Source organism: Mus musculus, chromosome 3, assembly GCF_000001635.26.
Source record: "Mus musculus strain C57BL/6J chromosome 3, GRCm38.p6 C57BL/6J".
Lineage (NCBI taxonomy): Eukaryota > Metazoa > Chordata > Mammalia > Rodentia > Muridae > Mus > Mus musculus.
The window spans coordinates 76,481,913-76,500,357 of record NC_000069.6 but is presented as its reverse complement, the minus strand read 5'-3'; the positions used below and the strand labels follow the sequence as shown (position 1 = coordinate 76,500,357).

General features: G+C 34.4%; 1 protein-coding gene across 6 annotated transcripts in view; it reads right to left on the bottom strand.

The window, feature by feature from the left end:
- The window catches only part of Fstl5 (follistatin-like 5), a 635,736-nt gene that overhangs the window by 209,653 nt on the left and 407,638 nt on the right, over window positions 1–18,445 (bottom strand). For all 6 annotated transcript variants that reach the window (XM_006501262.1, XM_017319517.1, XM_006501263.1 and 3 more), the window contains exon 7: window positions 17,967–18,133. In XM_006501262.1, the coding sequence (XP_006501325.1) occupies window positions 17,967–18,133 (167 nt within the window). The remainder of the gene's footprint in view (window positions 1–17,966; window positions 18,134–18,445) is intronic.

Genomic DNA, 18,445 nt, shown 5'->3' with positions numbered 1-18,445 from the left:
AGGAGTATTGGTATTTGCTCATGTTCAAAAGTCTGGCAGAATTCCACACTAAAACCATTATAGTGCAGTTTAAATAGTTTACCTGATTTTGATTTAACTGTGGTAAGTGGTATCTTTCTAGAAAATCCTCCATTTCTTTTTTTATTTTCGAATTATGTAGAATACGGGCTTTTGGAGTAACACCTAATGATTCTTTGAATTTCCTCAGTGTCTGTTATTATGATTTCACCTTTTCATTTCTGATTTTGTTTATTCAGGTACTGTCTCTCTGTCTTTTGGTCAGTTTGGCTAAGGGTTTGTCTATCTTTTTAATTTTCTCAAAAACAAACAAACAAAAATAACAAACATGTTTTGGTTTTCTTAATTCTTTGTATTGTCTTTGTTTCTAACTGATTGATTTCAGCCCTAATGTTGATTGTTTCCTGCCTTCTACTTGTTTTGGTGTACTCTTCCTCCTCCTCCTCCTCCTCCTCCTCCTCTTCTTCTTCCTCCTCCTCTTATTACTCTTCTTCTTTCTTCTTCTTTCTTCTTCTTCTTCTCCTCCTTCTCCTCCTCCTCCACTTTCTCTTCCTCTCCTCTCTCTCCTTCTTCTTCTTTTTCTTCTCCTTCTTTTCTTGAGCTTTCAAGTATACTTTTAAATTGCTGGTATGAGAATTTTCTATTATTTTTTATGGAGGTACTTAGTGCTATGAAAGTTCCTCTTAGCCGTGCTTTCATTGTGTTCCATAAATATGGGTATGTGTGTCTTCATTTTCATTGTATTCTAGAAAGTCCTTATTTTTCTCTTTTTGTTTCTTCTCTGACCCAAAGATCATTAAGTAGAAAGCTGTTCAATTTCGATGAGTGTGTAGGCTTTCCAGTATTTCTCTTATTACTGAAGTCCAGATTTAATCTATGATGTTTTGATAAGATGCAAGGAGACATTTCAATTTTTCTTGTATCGATTAAGGCTTCTTTTATGACCAACCATGCGGTCAATTTTGGAGAAGTGTCCATGAGATGCTAAGAAGATGATATATTCTTTTGAGTTTAGGTAAAATATTCTATAGATGTCTGTTAGGATAGTTTGATTTGTAATGTCTGTTAGTTTCATTATTTCTCTTCTGTATAGTTTTTGTTTGGATGATTTTCTATTGGTGATTGTTGGGTGATGAAGCTTCCCACTATTAATGTGTGGGGTTTAATGCCCAAGGTCAGCTTTAGCAATGTTTCTTTTACAAATGTGGGTATTGCATTTGAGGACTGGATGTTCAGAATTGGGATATAATTTTGGTGGATTTTTCCTTTGATGTGTACAAAGTGTCCTTCCCAGTCTCTTTTGGTTAATTTTTGTAGAAAGTCTATTTAATTAGATATTAGAATGGCTACTCCAGCCTGTTTATTGGGTCCATTTGCTTGAAAACTTTTTTCTAGCCTTTTACTTTGAGGTGAAGTAATGTCTATCTTTATTTCTGAAGTGTATTTCTTGTATGCAACAGAATAATGGATCCTGTTTTTGCATCCATTCTGATAGACTATGTATTTTTATTGGGAAATTGAGTTCACTGCTATTGAGAGATATTAATGGCCAGTGATAGTTATTTTCTGTTATTTTGATGTTAGTGGTGTGTGTGTGTTTGTGTGTGTGTGTGTGTGTGTGTGTGTGTGTGTGTGTGTGTGTGTGCATGTGCATGCACTTTCCTTATTTTTTGCTGGTATGGAACTAGTTATTTTCTGTGTTTTCTTGGATGTAGTAAACATCCTTGCAATGGAATTCTCATATTGGATTTTTTTCTCCTGGGATGGATGTATGGATAAATAGTATTTGAATTTGGATTTGCCTTGAAATATTTTATTTTGTCTATCTATGGTGATTGATAGCTTTGCTGTGTATAGTAGTCTAGGTCGGCATCTGTGGTCTTTTAGAGGTTGTCTAGAACCTTCTTGCTTTTAGAGTCTCTCTTAAGAAGCTTGCGCCCCCAATGGAGGAGCTAGAGAAAGTATCCAAGGAGCTAAAGAGATCTGCAACCCTATAGGTGCAACAACAATATGAACTAACCAGTACCCCGGAGCTCTTGACTCTAGCTGCATATGTATCAAAAGATGGCCTAGTCGGCCATCACTGGAAAGAGAGGCCCATTGGACAGGCAAATTTTATATGCCCCAGTACATGGGGAATGCCAGGGCCAAAAAAAAAAAAAAGGGAATGGGTGGGTAGGGAAGTGGGGGGGAGGGTATGGGGGACTTTTGGGATAGCATTCTAAATGTAATTGAGGAAAATACACAATAATAAAAAATATAAAATAATAAAAACAACAAAACACCAAAAAAAAAAAAGAAGCTTGGTGGAATTCTGAAAGGTTTGCCTTTTATGTTACCTAGTGCCTTTACTCTTTGCTCTTTTAATATTATTTATTTGTTCTGTACAAAGAAAAAATGTGGTTTACTTATTATGAGACAGGAGAATTTTATTTCCTGTTCCAATCTAATTGATGTTCTTTAAGCTTCTTATATGTTTATAGACACCTTTTGTTTTATGTTAGAAAAGTTTTTTTTTCTACAATTTTGTGGACAATATTTTCTAGGCCTTGGAGGTGGGAATCCAAAGATAGTATGAGATGGAAAGATCTCCCATGGTCATGGATAGATAATTAACAAAGAGAAAATGGCCATCTTACCAAAAGCAGTTTACAGATTCAATGTAATCCCAATCAAATTTCCAAAGAACAATTTTTATATACCTTGAGGAAGCAATCCTCAACTTCATATGGAAAAATAAAAACAAAACAAACAAAAAGCAAGGATAGTCAGGACAATAATGAATGCAAAGGAACTCAGGAAGGAATCCCATCCCTAACCCCAAGCTCAGAGGATAAAAAGTGCATGGTCTTAGTAGAGAAATAGATACACTGATCAATTGAATTGGAGACCCAAAAATAAAACAACACTTCTATGAAAAATTGATATATTTTTTTGGGGGGGTAAGGAAAGCAAAATCGAACATTGGGGAAAAAAAGAAGGCATATTCACCAAATGGTGCTGGTCTAACTGACTGTCTACATGTAGAAGAGTGCGAAAAAAAAATTAAGGAATGTGTTTTTTTTATAAGAAACCTTTTAAGCTCATGTATTTTAGTTCTGTTTTTGTTATGCTCAGAATATACCTGTGAGTCTTGGGATTGTAAGCAACTGCAGTATAAAAATGTACTTTGTTTCTTTATTGTTGTTGTTGCTGTTGTAGTTATTTTGAATTTATGATGTGTCTGAGACTAAATTATAATTCCAATACTTATGTTGCCATCTCTTGAGTAATGGAATAAAAACCTGGTCCACCAGCCTACTACAAATTAATTTCATTTTTGATGATTTTTTTTTCCTGCAGTGTTTACAAGAAAACCTTTTATATGCTCTGCCATTAATAAAACCTAGAGGTACATCTCTACACTAAAACTACCATTCTTGTAGGTAGTTAATTGCAAGTAGTTTTTATAAACTACTATATTTTATATTGATCACTGTTAAAGCTTAACAATGTATATGATTAAATTATTTCCCCTATGATACTTAGGGCATTATGCAATAATACACTTGTACACTAAAGTAGAAATCAACCAAAGTAAAACATTCTAATTTCTGTATATAAATCATACAATTTCATATCTGGTATACACAATATTAAGAACAATTTTGGTATTATCATCAAGATATAGACGTTGAAATAGGTTTATGACACCATATGAAAAAAAATGATTGCAATTCACTATAAAGAGAAGGAATATGCAAGAATGGGAAAATACCCACACAGACAACAGAAGTAGAGTATAGAACCAACCATTCCAGCAGACAAAAGAAGCAGAGCATAGAACCAACAATCAGCTTTTAAATCTGAATGTCTCTCCTGCTCCTCATTTCTTGATTTTGGTGTAATATATCATTTCAACTTTATTTCCTTATTCCTCATGAGAAAAGAAAACCTGACCCGACAGTGATGCTTCACACGTGAACACTGCATGCAGAACCTAACTCTTATTAATAACAATTAATTATTAATAATTATCAATTAATTATTAATTAATATTATTATTATCAATTCTGTTCTACAGTTTTCTTCTATACACTCAATATGTAAATGGATCAGACCACAAGTTGAATGGATTAAAATATTTGTTTTGATAACTAATAACAAAGTAACAAAATAAAAGTGGAATCCTAACAAACTTAATTTTTATGTGAAAATATTATACATGATACAGAAACATGACAATGATAAAAATCATTCATAAAAATACACAAATAGAAGATTGATTTTAAAAATTAAGTCTAATGACAAACTAATATGTAATATAATATCACAGTTAGCTATTTCACATTTTTAGATTAACCAAAGATAAATGGCAGCCATAATCTATTTTATGTGCAAAGAAATGCCAAAAGGACACTGAAATCACTTTAGATCATGAAATGTAACATTAAACTCCAACAAAATTTATCTTTAATTTAATAATGCACATCAATTTGAAATTTCCATTTCTAGTTAGAAATTATCTCCTTTTAATTTCCTATCAGGTTCGCCATGCCAACCTTATACCCTTGTTCACACTTTTCATTTACTCATTTCTAGTGTCAGGGTTCAGACTTATTGATCAGCGAGAAAAAGAAGTCTCTCTTCTCCAGAAAAAGTAAACCACTGTATTCTGAGTAAATATCATATTCAGCTCACTAATATTTCACTAATGTTCTATATGGAAATAATTTTCATAATTAATAAGGTAGCAAGCTAGTAAGGACCTACGTATTTATAAGAAGAGTTAAGTAAAGATGTTTGTATACCCATTTAAGAGGAAACTGAAATTCTCCTCAATTCTTGCCCATGAAATGTGAGTTACTTTAGCTCTCTAGAATGACAATGATGTTTATATTCTATCTGGACCACAGAATCCTATACCTAGCAGCCAAAGTCTCAGTGCAAGTATCTTCAGTTTCATTATTTTACTTTCTCTTTTCTTTTTGGTTTAATTTCTTTTATAATTTCCTATGAAACTTCAACATTGAATTTAAACAGTAACATCCAATCTCATTGTGTTTTGGAAACAGTGTGGTTCTAATTTCTCCTGCCCTTATACTCTTGGGGATGTGGCGATCCACTGGAATGTAAAGAACCAAGCAGGGGTCATATCATTGAAGAAACCTAACTTTATCTATCCCAGCAGTTATTAATTGCCAATAGTTCTTCAACTAGAAGTGGGGATTTTTGGTCAGCTATTCTTACATGCTGTGATTTGGTGTAACTTCACTATGTGTAGGTTTTGTGTAGCTTGATACAACTGAGTTCATATAAGCAACTGCCCTGTTGTGTTTGTTAGACAGTGTTTTCTTGTGCTTCACTACCTCTGGCATTTATAATCTCCCAATCATGTTTTCTTGATCCTTGCACCTTAGAAGGAAAGGGTATGACATAAATTTTCCCTTCAGGACTGGGTAGTCAACTGTCTCTGTATTAATCATGATCTATAATTAATAGGATCTTTTAAAAAGAGGGTTTAAAGCTGTATTAAGTTGGTATAGCAAGACATCATTAGACATTGGTTTTAGACTGTGTCCATTTAGCAGAAAAAATAGTTTTCTTTTAAGGTCTATGAGAAAAATGTCTTCTATGAAAGAAATATTATTTTCCCACATTCTATACCAGGATACCTCTTGGTAGTTTGTAGTAAAACTCTTGAGGAGTCTAACTCATTGATAAAAACCTATGAGCAAGGATTTAGACCTGCCCATAAACAAGTATAAAACTTTGACCTGAAACCTCTTATGAAGGGAAGGTCGCCTTGTTACAAAATCATAAAGCACTCACCATTTATTATTGTCCATTGAATGTGTGGTCCAGAGATCAGGATCCCTTCTTCCTGTATTCCTAATGAAAACGTTCTGGGGAGTCTTTCTCAGATACATTTGCTGAGATCTCACAGTAAGGAAAAGCAGGACCTTGGAGACACATTTTCAACTATCTCTTAGTACTTCTCTGCTCCTAGAGCTTGGTTCCCATCCTCATGTTTATAAAGTGCCATGGTTCTTTAGTGTGGTATCTCAAGGCAGTGATCTGGTTTACTGTCTACATGTCAGTTAATCTGACTCCTAGCAATCACAGATTTTTTTTTTTAGAAATGTACAATGGAGACATTAAAACATTCTATAATCTAGCATCTTAATTATCTTTCACATCAAGGTTTTAGTCTTATAGTCATATCAGCTTGATTCTAGCAAACAGCCACTATTGTATCTGGCAGTATAATTTTCTTCTGGGTAGTCAACTGTCTCTGTATTAATCATGATCTATAATTTCAAATGAGCCAATAAGATATAAGCTTTTGAGAAGGTCTTGCCTAATAAACAAGGATGAATCAGAAGAAAGGTCTTTACTCATAAGACAGAACAATAGAATGGATTCCAACAGATTTCCAAAGAAGATTCATTCAGAAATCTCAAACACATAAATCTTGTGTCTTGCCCAGCTGTTAGCTGAGAAATGCTGTAACTGGGAACCGTGAAGTTGTAAGCCTGTGCATATGACTGAACACTGATCAACCACAACTGCCTTTATTTGCATACTAGAGATTGCATAATTGAAAATTAAGTATATAATGACTCCTATCTAAGAAATCTAAGAAATTGTACAAAGTAACTCATCCCTAGCAATGAAAGTATTTCTTCAAAATGGAGGCCTCTGTTTTGGCTTATGATGTAGTCATTATTCTTATTAGTATCATAACTACCAATCATTGTGATCAGTAAAATATTTTGCATTCTATGTTTTTCAAAAGAGTGATTTCATTCCCCACCTTCCAGTTTCTTCCTCCAAACCATGTAGCCAGTGTAGCACAGACAGTAGCATTTTTCTTATCACATGCATAATAGCTATTATATGATTGTTTCCTATTATATAATGAGAAATAAATAATGCTCATGTTGGTCATCTTAAAGCTTAATTATAGCTTTCAACCTGATGAGATGGTCAAATATTTAATCACATCATTGGATAGATGAAGAACATTAATAATCAGTTAGATATAAACTATATAGGTATGATTAATACATCTTATAATATGAATCATTTTGTAGAAAATAACTTATCTCAAGATAAGTACTTTGTAGACATTTTATAGTAATTCTAACAAGAAAATAACTTACAAGGTATTTGTTTTTACCAAATGGCACTGACCTTCTTTGAGTCATTTGAAAGAAAATTTCCACACCTATTTCTTAAATCAACATTTAAAATTATTAATTTCATGTTTACAGCAGCCATATCACATCCTAGCATATGACACACTAGTATACTTTATTTATGATTATTCCATCACACCAACATGGGAAAGAAATATACCTCATTGATTACCACTATTATTTTAGCAGTTATCTCACACACACACACACACACACACACACACACACACACACACACACACACAAATACAAATTCTTCTCTTTCCCCAGCATTCCCATAACATATTTGCAGAACTTAAGCAACTTGTGAGAGTCAGTTGTTTCTTTCTACCATGCAGGGTCTCATTCACATCATCAGGCTTACTAGTATGATTTACTGGGTCATCTCAACAGCCTGTAGTATTTTTAAGTCCTGGTTCAAAAGTATTGATTTCTGTTGGAAAATTAAAGCAAGACCTACTGTAGCAGGTGATTTTATTTTGTACGAGTCTCTTGAGTAAGAGTCTCCCATTTCTGCCTTCACAATAACGCCTGCAGAAAGAACTGCCTATTATACTCTTTCAGAAGAATTTTACTTCTTGTGTACAAGACCAAAGTTTCAATTTCCTCTTTTTCTTTCAGTTTGCAGGTTCATCTTTCATTCTTGTCATACATTCAAAATATATATTACACTACCCTGGTGTTTGACACTGTTGTGTTTCATTCACTTGGCAACTTAACTCGTATTCAACATGTCATATATCCTCCTTTGCCAAACAATCCTGTAACCTTTTGAATACCCATTACTAATAGCAAATTCTACAGTTTATGTGCATATTTATTATAAGTTTCAGAGAATAATTTCAAATTCTCTCTTGTATTTGAATAAATATACTGACAGAAGAACATTCTAGAATAAATTTCTAGGTCTTTTTGTTGGGAAATGATAAAAGGCATCTGCACTACATTTCATTTAATGATATCTTTTGTTTGACTAGTGAAACTGTGGTTTGCTCATCCAGGATTCATTCTTGGGTGCAGCAATATCTGCTCCAATTTTAACAATCACAACAATTCTTATGTAGCATTCCCCACACTAACTATGGTATTTTATACAGAGAAATTGACCCAAGTGGATATGGTTATGAGTATAGGCATTGGGGTGGACATTTTCAAAGTCTTAAACATTTATGTAATCTAAAGGCTAAGAACACTTTTGTCCATAAAACTGGCCTCGTATACTTTTTTATTTGCCTAATTGTGGAATTTTAATTAATAGTCTACAGTTACAACTCATAATTTCTAATCTTTGAATATATATGTAACAAAAATATATTTCTAAATTATTAAATCTGAGATACATGGAATATTTTCTTATCAATTATATTCCATTTTGAATGTGAATGAAATCTGAAATATTCCTGTAAAATAGTCAATTGAGTTTATATAAACGTTTTTTTTATTGGACATTTTTTTATTTACATTTGAAATGTTCTCCCCTTTCCCAGTTTCCAGCCTCCTAGAAATGCCCTATACCAAACCCCTCCCCCTGCTTCTATGAGGGTGATTTTTTGTTTTTTAACCCATTCTGGCCTGTATAACTCCCAAATAAATGAGACAAAGACGGCAACATTTATTTAATCAACAATGATGGAGTAATAACCGAGCAGTTATTAGTCGACTGTATGTATTCAAACTAATCTGACTACTTCCCAGCCAAGATTGATCTGATTCTCCCTGCTCCAGATGTGTTTGCATGGCATCTTATAGCCCCTCTCCACATGGAAAATTCTGCTTTCCTTTCTCTTCTGCCCAGTCACAAGTTCTAGCCTTTTGTTAGCCAGAGATTATTGGAGAGTATTCTTTATAGCACACAGGTCAATACTATACTAATGTATAGGGGACACAGAACGTATTATCTGAATACTCAAGAGTACAAGACCAACCACAAAATCACCCCCTTTTAATTCAGTAAAAGGCTCTTTCTCTTGCAATAATAAGCCATATACAATAAGAGCAATAATTAAAGAATTGTGAAAACTATCATGTAAGAGTTACATTCGCAATGTCCAGTCCATTTGTATCTGACAGCATATGAGAGAGTACATTGTTATCTATTTTATCTTGGTGAGTTTAGAGTTCTGTACTGAAATCATTTTTTAATCTAACTTGCATTACCAACCTAAAACTATCTTAGACCTAAAACCACTTTCTTAAATTTTAAACAACTTAAACTTAATATGAGACTGAGGGTAAAATTTAGAAAACATTTTTTCCATTTCTCTAAGTATTAAAATTAGGAGGCATAGCATATTATACTAGTAGAATCCCTCCCAACAAATTTCAGGAACTTGATATGACTGGCTAATTCTAGTCATAAAGTACAGTACACATTTTTGAAATACTTTTAAATAGATTTAATAGTCTATGCTATGTATGCAATGACTTAAAATTCTTCCACACAATGCCAATTTTATTATTTCTATATATAGCCTTCCTAGACTGCTCTCACTAACTTAGTTGCTTGCCTAAGAACTCTGTTTCTTTCTCTACAATGTAAGAATCTGGTAAGTTGCCACATTAGCAAGAGAATCTGCTTTGTTTTCAGATGTGAGCTTCAGTTGCTTGTAACCCACCCGAGACAGGTTTTGACTGAACACTTCCTTACATGGGGAGCAACTCTATGACAAGCACTGAAAAACTCATTTCAGAAATGGGTCTCACACGAGAGTGATCATGGCTAATACTTTTACGTAATATTTTCATCTATACCTGGCAGGAGGTGTCCATGCAGTACATTTCTCTAGTTAACTTCCCACCCTGGCTTAGAAGGCCTCTGATATGATGTAAACAATTATGAAACTGGGCATTCTCTGTCTCTCCTGATCTCACAGGAAGAACTACTCATTTTTTGCTTATGAGGTGTTGCCACCTGTCATGTTCTCATGTGTGATGCTTACCATCTAGTTTCATTCTGTGCCTAGTTCATTAAATGTTTCTGCTATGAAATCATGTTGATTTGATGGATTCCAACTTATTAGCATAATGATTAATAATAATAATAACAATAATAATAATCTTTAACACAAATAAATATGAGAGAGACACTAACTAGAAAGTTCCATAAAGAAAATATACAAAAGGCATAACAGATGACTTGTGGCTCAATAACATTAATAGAAAGTGCAAATTGGAACCATAAAACAAGACCAGAGAAATGGCTCTTGAATATAAACCAGGAAGAGTGGGTTCAGTCCCTGCTATCCATGCAAAGAGGGAAGGGGATAATTGACTCCACACAGATGTTTTATGCCTTCCACAGAAGCTCCATGGTGCATGCAGACACTGACCCATCATGTACACACAGTGATAACAAGGATAGACACAATACTAAAATTGCAAGTATTATTTCCTGCATTAGGATGACTATAAAAAGCTAAATAAAAATAAAATAAAAGATAAAATGATAAATAAAAATAGAATGATTAGTCAAAGATGTAGATCAACTGGAACCTTTGGACACTTGTTTGCAATGTTGAGCACAGTATCTAGCATGAATGACTGCATGAAAGTTTTTCAAAAATTATAAAATAAATTATCATATCAATAACCAATCCCATTTTGGGAGTGCATATAATATAATTGTAATCACTAACTCAAAATATATTTATATGCTCATGCACATTTCAATGTAGCCAAGTGTACTGGCTAGTTTAATGTATCAACTTGACACAGCTAGAGTAATAAGAAATGAAGGAGCCTCAGTTTCCATGAGACCCAACTATAAGGCATTTTCTCAATTAGTGATCCATGCAGGATGGCCCAGCCCATAGTGGGTGATGATACGCCTGGGCTGATAGTCCTACGTTCTATAAGAAAGCAAGCTTATCAAGACATGAGTTGCAAGCCAGTAAGCAGCATCCCTCCCTAGCCTCTGCATCAACCCCTGTCCTGCCCTGTTGGAGTCCCTATCCTGACTTCCTTTAGTGATGAAAATGATGAACAGCAATGTGGAAGTATAAGCTCAATAACCCCTCTCTGCCCCTATTTGCTTTTCGGTTGTTGGGTTTTTGTCACAGCAATAGGAAACCTTTAACTAAGACACCAAGGTAAAGAAATTATTAAGTAGATGAAAGCAAGAAGACATACCATTATTCATCCTTCTAATAAGCAACATTGATAAACCTGAAGGTCAATACGCTTACGGAAATAAAGCAGTCACAACGAAAAATCTCTACATGATCCCACTTTATGAGGAAGCTACAAAAGTCAAGATCATAGAAATATAGTGTGGAATAATGTTCTCTGTGGACTGTGGGAAGAAAATGAGTTATTACCAGAGGTCTGTTATGGAAGATAAATAAGTTCTAGGAATGTGCTGTAAAATAGTGTGCCTATTGTTAACAAGACTTTATTGTGCACTTAAAAATTTAGGAAGATTGATCTCGTACTACATTTTTTTCTACCACAATGAAAAGGATAAAAAAGAAAGTACAATAGAAGCTTCAGCCTTTAGCCTTCTTTCTTCACTAATCCACGTGACTTTAAGAAAGGCATCCAGAATTAATAAAGTAGAACAGGGAGAAGTCGTGGATTTGCTGGAACTGAAGTTTATATAATTTCAGTTGGTTTCTCCTTAAGTAAGGAAACACTTGATGATTTAAAAAAAAATCTGTAATGATCTCTCTGGAAGTGTGTAATGGCCATTCAATTGAGACAACTGTTACAACACACCTCAGTATTCTCATTATCAGGCCCCTCTTCTAGGGCAGTCTCTGTGTGTGTATGTATATATATATACACACACACAGAGACTAATTGGCTCCTGAATGTAAACATGACAGAATGCTTTATGCGTACAGGAGTTAGAAAACAATGTTTCAGACCTTGAGCATTCTGCCACAACTTATGAAGCGTCTCAATGGAATCAGAGAAACCAATAGTTCAGGCCAACGGTAGTCAATCAAATATTAGTGACTAAAGTCAGGAAAGAGAATAACTGAATCCCAATTCAGCCTATGCTGACAGGTGACAATCAGCAGAGATGATCACAAAACAGATATTCAGTTGCTCAGAGGCATATATTTGACCTGATTTAAAATTTGAAAAACTGTCCAGGGAATGATAGATCATGAAATCTGCATGTGGGTCCAGGATTCCAGTGTAAATTAGGATATTTGCATTTTTCTTTTCTTGTACAAAATCCAAAATGATTTTATATTTCCTTTTGAAATAGTATACATTCTAGTTAAGCTAGTTTGTTTGACAGGTGGATTAAATTCTGAGCCCATAGGGTGAAAAAGTAATATTTCAAGGGAAAAAGTGTCCTCACAGGCAACTGGAAAGGGTGCATAAGGGGAAAGTCCTGTTAAACAAACCAAACACATCCACAAATGAGTTCTTGTTCAATTTAACACAGGAAATAAATTGTGTTTAGTGTTGCTAAGGTTTAAGCCAGATGGGTAATCATATTTAACCAGTGCACAAAACAGGAAGGATAGTATAAATTAGAATATTATAGGTCCTCTTAAATGGCCTTGTCTAGAATGATAAAGGTTCTTTGTTGGCAACAATATCTATTCCCCTCTTTCACCTCGGCTAACAGAATTCTGGGAAATGGCATGTGCCTAGCTAAAAAAATCACTTCCATCCACCTCCATGCAATGCTTACTGGAGTTATTGTAACATATTGTCTATCTATAAACGTGTGATATTCCCAGAAAGACTCTTCTAAAAGCAGAGATAACCTTGCACCTCTTTTGTGATGTTCAATGCAAAATCTAGACTACTAAAGTACATTTTGGTAGTTACAGTCATTACAGTATTCACAGACCCTGATATGTCCTTAAAGATGAAAGCCAGGATCCTGGGTGCGATATAAGACTTAGCTTCAGGGCAAACATCCCAGCAGTATCTTCTTAGCACTCTCTTATGCTCAGATGTCTATAACCCTTGACATAATTTAGATTGATATATAGAGCAAGATATTCACTGAAAAAATGTTCAAGGAACAGATATACACAAAGTTTATGGATATAATTTGCATGTAATTTTGTCAGTTCCAGCATTAAATACCACTGAAACAATCCAGAGCATCCTTTGAAGCAAAATGACTTAATACAGTATTCAAAATAATTTGAATGTCATACAAGTAAAAAGCCACATCATGAATGCAATGCATAAGTTAAACAGCTTCAGATAAACATGAAGGCCTTTAAATAAGTATTTCATACTTAAATAAAAATATATATTTATAACATATAAGTATACATTTATCTGAAATTCTTTGTTTATCTAGTAACTCTTTCTATAAAGTGAAGATACTAGTATAAATTATATCATCTTTTACTCTACATTTTATGAAAACATTTTGTTACTATATTTGATCAGCACTGTTATGTTACATTTGGCTTCTTGTAAAGGTAGAAAATAATATATATAGCTATTTTTACATAGTACTGAACTTAACAAGAATCTACCATTTATATTTATACTAAAGTTTAATTCTTGATAGTAAAACATGGCAAACGAATTTTAATCTGAGGAAAACAATATAACTTCACTTCAATATTTAGTTTATATGAGAATGAAATATATATTAATAAATAGCAAAATAGCCATTGATAGTATATAAAAAGATACAGACAAGACTCTGTGGGGATGATTGTTTCTAAAATAAAATGAAAATAAGAATTGTAGTCTCTGAGAGATTGCTGATAGTGATTTTTCTAGTTTTAGCTCTTACAGTGGCCACATAGTGAGTGTTCAGTCCTTAATTATGCCATGTCTGTCTTCCAATTCATCATCTGCCCATGTATTTCCTGAAGGTGTACCTGTTTCTATGTCAGCCTCCTTCTGTTTACTCAATTTACCAGGCCTAGATAACTTGAAAACCAAACTTTTGGTAGCTTTTTCAAGAGTTTGGTCAGAAATTGGAATAACGATGCAGACAGATCTATTTAGCTCAATGAATGCAATGACATCCTTTTCCATGCAATAAGATGTTGGTAAGCAGATATGACAGCAAGCTTCCTAAGGAACAGTAACTTGACATAAAAAAATACTTTTCTGTGTGTATTGCTGTTGCTAAATAGTTGAACATAGTGTTTTCTGAGAAATCTCAAACTTCCTTAGTACTATATGTAACTTAACAGCAAATGCCTATTGTCTTAGGCAAAGTTGAGGACATCTACATTCTTTGAAATATGTATAAAAGGAAGAGAGGAAAGATGAACAGGAAAATTAAGAGGGATATAGGATATAAGACACAACAACAAAATGCCCATAGTTTATTCTATATACAACATTTAAAGTGTTTTTAACAAAGTATTTATGAAATAGTATCTAACTTTATAGTTCTGGATGTCTTAAAGCTTAGCAGTAAACCAGGTTGACCTTGAACTGCTAAGAATGAGCCTGGGTTCCTTCTGGGAGAAGAGGTGTTTGGGATAGGTGAAAACAAACAATTTGAAAGTCAAATCAAGGGTACAAACTGGTGGCCTATGTTTTGCTGATATGGCTTTAGAGACTATGCTCTCTTCTCTCTCTGTCTCTCTCTTTGTCTCTCTATGTGTGTCTGTCTCTATGTCTCTCTCTTTGTGTGTGTGTGTGTGTGTGTGTCACACTCTGCTCTAGACAGCATTTTTCTTGCTATTCTAAAAACTCTTATGGTTGAAAGAGCTGACTTTCTGCTACAGACAGTTTCTGAAAGATCTCTGGATAGCTCATGGGTGTTCTGAAAACAGTCAGAAAATCTGCACTAAAAAATTCTTGGATTTTCTGATCAGTTCAGAATGCCTGTTAGAAAAATTCTCTAAGAGCTGTTTTCGATTTCCAGAGATCTTCAGGCAGCTCTGCTCCTGCTACAACTGAAAATTGTAAAGAATTGCTTTTGCATCCTTCTAGCTCATCTGCAGAGCTAAAGCGCAGTTTTTATTTATGTATCAATTCAGTTATTTATTACAGGTTCTCTTTTGAGTATCCTTTAAATTAGTGTGTGCTTGCTCACACACACACACACACACACACACACACACACACACACCCCAAAAACAAAACAAAACAAAACAAAAAACAAAACAAAAAAACCTGATTCTTGATTCTTGGGAGACAAAAAGCACCCATTTTCTTTTAACATTGCAAAAGTATTGAGAGATCTACCTGGCTCTGTTTACCATATACCATAAGGTAGTATGTGGGACCACTTCATGAAATTGCCATTTCTACCACAACTGGGCCTAACCTTTGCTCTGTCTCACGCCAACCCTGAATTCTGGACTCTGTCTGCCTTTGTAAGCCACAACCATTAAAAACCAAACCAAACCAAACCAAACCAAACCAAACCAAACCAAACCAAACCAAAACAAAACAAAACAAAACAAAATAAAACAAAACAAAACAAAACACAACTACAACTAAACCAACTTAGATGTAGCTGAGTGGACTCTCTCTCCTGAGTTCACTTCTGCCTCCCTAATAATGTTCTGACAAGTTGGCTCACAGCACAGCTGTTTTTGTTCCTTTAGATTCTTGAGATCTCTTATACAATTCAGGTTGTATCCTTATATTTTTGCATAGTTGAGAAATTATATATTTTCAAGCTCTTGTTTTTAAGAGTTCTTTCCCACAGCCTTAGGGGCTGTCCTGAAGGTCCTGGCATTTACCATTTGCTGAGGCATTAGCAACACCTCACCTCCTGAACTCATGCTGTCTGTAATTATCATGGAATTATTAACATTAACAGGGAGGACATTCTTCAGCACAATGTGAAAATATGTAAGTTCTTATACAAACAGGCTTTACACCAGAGCAGCCATTGTCATGTGTGAAGGCACATACCTACTGGTCATAAATAAAAGGTAGGAACCATGTCCTTCCTGTCCTTCTGTCCCCAACAAGGCCGTGCCAGACTTGGCTTTGAACACATAAAATCTACCTACTTCTACCTCCCAAAGTGTTGGGATTAAAACATGTGATAATACACACAGCTCCATAGCCCACCTTTATAATGAGCCCTGTAGTTCTGTGCTGTGCTTTTAGTCACATGGTGAAAAAGGAGAGTTAATTTCGAGAGGTCACAGAACCTAGGAAGAATCCCCTACTCTATTGATAAATAAACATAATATCCAGCTAACTTCTAATTACATATCCTCATACCCATAGCAGAGTTTTCCTCTCAATTTTGGTTATTGAAGCTCCTTTTTTTGCAACACTGGTTTAAGAAATGTAGACCAATGACAGGTCAAACTGCAGAAAATAAGCTGACTAGAGAGTTGGGAATATATATTGCACTCATTCACCCTACGGTTTAAGTAATAATTTTAGAAGAGGATGTCCACAAAAGCCAGGGACATGGAAAACTGCTTGGAAATAATCACATCTACAAATGACAAAATGGTATACCTATGGACTTTCAATGGCTGTGGCTACCTGATCAAGACCTGAAAATGACCCAAACATATGGACAGGGCAAGGACTCAGAATAATCCAGAGATCATTGAGAAGCTACAGGCTTTCAATAATGGCTGAAGGGAAAAAGAGTCTGTGGGGTGTTAGGGATATGGCACCTAATAGACTGCTGTTTTCTGATGGTTAGCTGAAGACTCATGTGCCTATAGGCAGCACTAAATTCTTCAGGATGTGTGTGTGTGTGTGTGTGTGTGTGTGTGTGTGTGTGTGTAGAACAATAAACAAGGACATGAAGCTGAATAGCAGTTGTGGGGGTTGCTAGTGTTTGTAGAGAAGAATTGAGGGGTGCATAAGATTAAGATGCCTTAATACGTATGAAATTATCAAAAGCAAAAATAAATAAAATAAAATAAACATTCAAAAAGGATAAAGATCAATAATTTGAAATAAGGCTGCATCTCATTTCCATACAATCATCCCCTATTGCAAGTTCATTTCATCAGAAACATACAAACACACTTTCTTTGTAGAATGCATACCCTAAGTATCTGAGATGTATTGACAAGTGCACGACACACTATCATTTAAAGCCTTTCTTTCTTAAGAATTAATATATTGGGAAAGGGAAAAAATAATTAATATGTTAGAAATACCAAAGGTACAGAAATATATATATACCCTCCATCACACTTGTCCTTAGTGTCATTACAGGCTGGGAATGAATTCAGAGAGTAATCCCTAGATATGTTCTATAAATTAGCAAAATATGTTACTAAGTTAATAGACACATTAAATACTAAAGGAATGTGTATTTTATAAAATATAATTCATAGTTTTAGGTAACTAAATTTACTCCATCCCAACAACTTTTAATAAGACTAAACACACACATACATACAGGCATGGATACACACACACACACACACACACACACACACACAAACCATATACTCATGTACATTATCACACTTCCTATTTGTGGGAATCTTAAATTTTTATTCTTGAGCTCTGAACATGCACAATTTCATCTATGCAAATTGGAGCTTAAATGACTGTGTTTGCTGAAATAATTATTAACTGTGAATTTACTAGGGAGACAATTTACATTTTAAAACTAAAGATATATTTATAAAAATGTTGTGATGATCTATTCTCTCACTAATTCACTACTACATAATCTTACTATATCAATATAAGTGATTTGCATAATTATAGCTGCTCTGTTGGGCACCTACCAACTAGTAGAATAAATATACTGTCATTTAAGAACTCTCTTCTGCTTTGTATCTCGTATTTATTTAGTTCCCCAGATACCACAAAGCCTGAAGTAAACCATGCAAGATGCATACACTGGGCAGCATCTTCGTTTCAAGTACTCACATTGATGTCTTCCAAATCTAAATTATTTAGAACAATGTTGTTCCTCTTCCATATGATAGGGGGTCTCAGCGTTCCCACAATGGCACAGCTCAGAACAGCACTCTGCCCCACAGTGGCTGCGGTAATGCTTACTCTCTGATCTTCAGGCAGACTCAACTGGATCACCTCTGCAATGATAAAGTATCAGTCTATTATTAGTGAGTAGGTAATTTTCCAGCATTAATTAGGATGAAGGTTTTGAATAGCAGTGATTTTGGCTTTTAATTTGACTAACAGAGAAAAAAATTAAATGAAGAAAAGAGAAAATTGTTTCAAATTAAAGGTCAAAATGACATTTCAATTTAGTTGATTGACAAGCATTCGCATGAGGAAATGAGCTACTGAACATGAAATGAGTATCAGAAGGAGAGTTAAAATTAAGCCTGGCCGATTGTACCTGAAAAAGAGATGAATTATTTAACTACCAATTCGACACATAC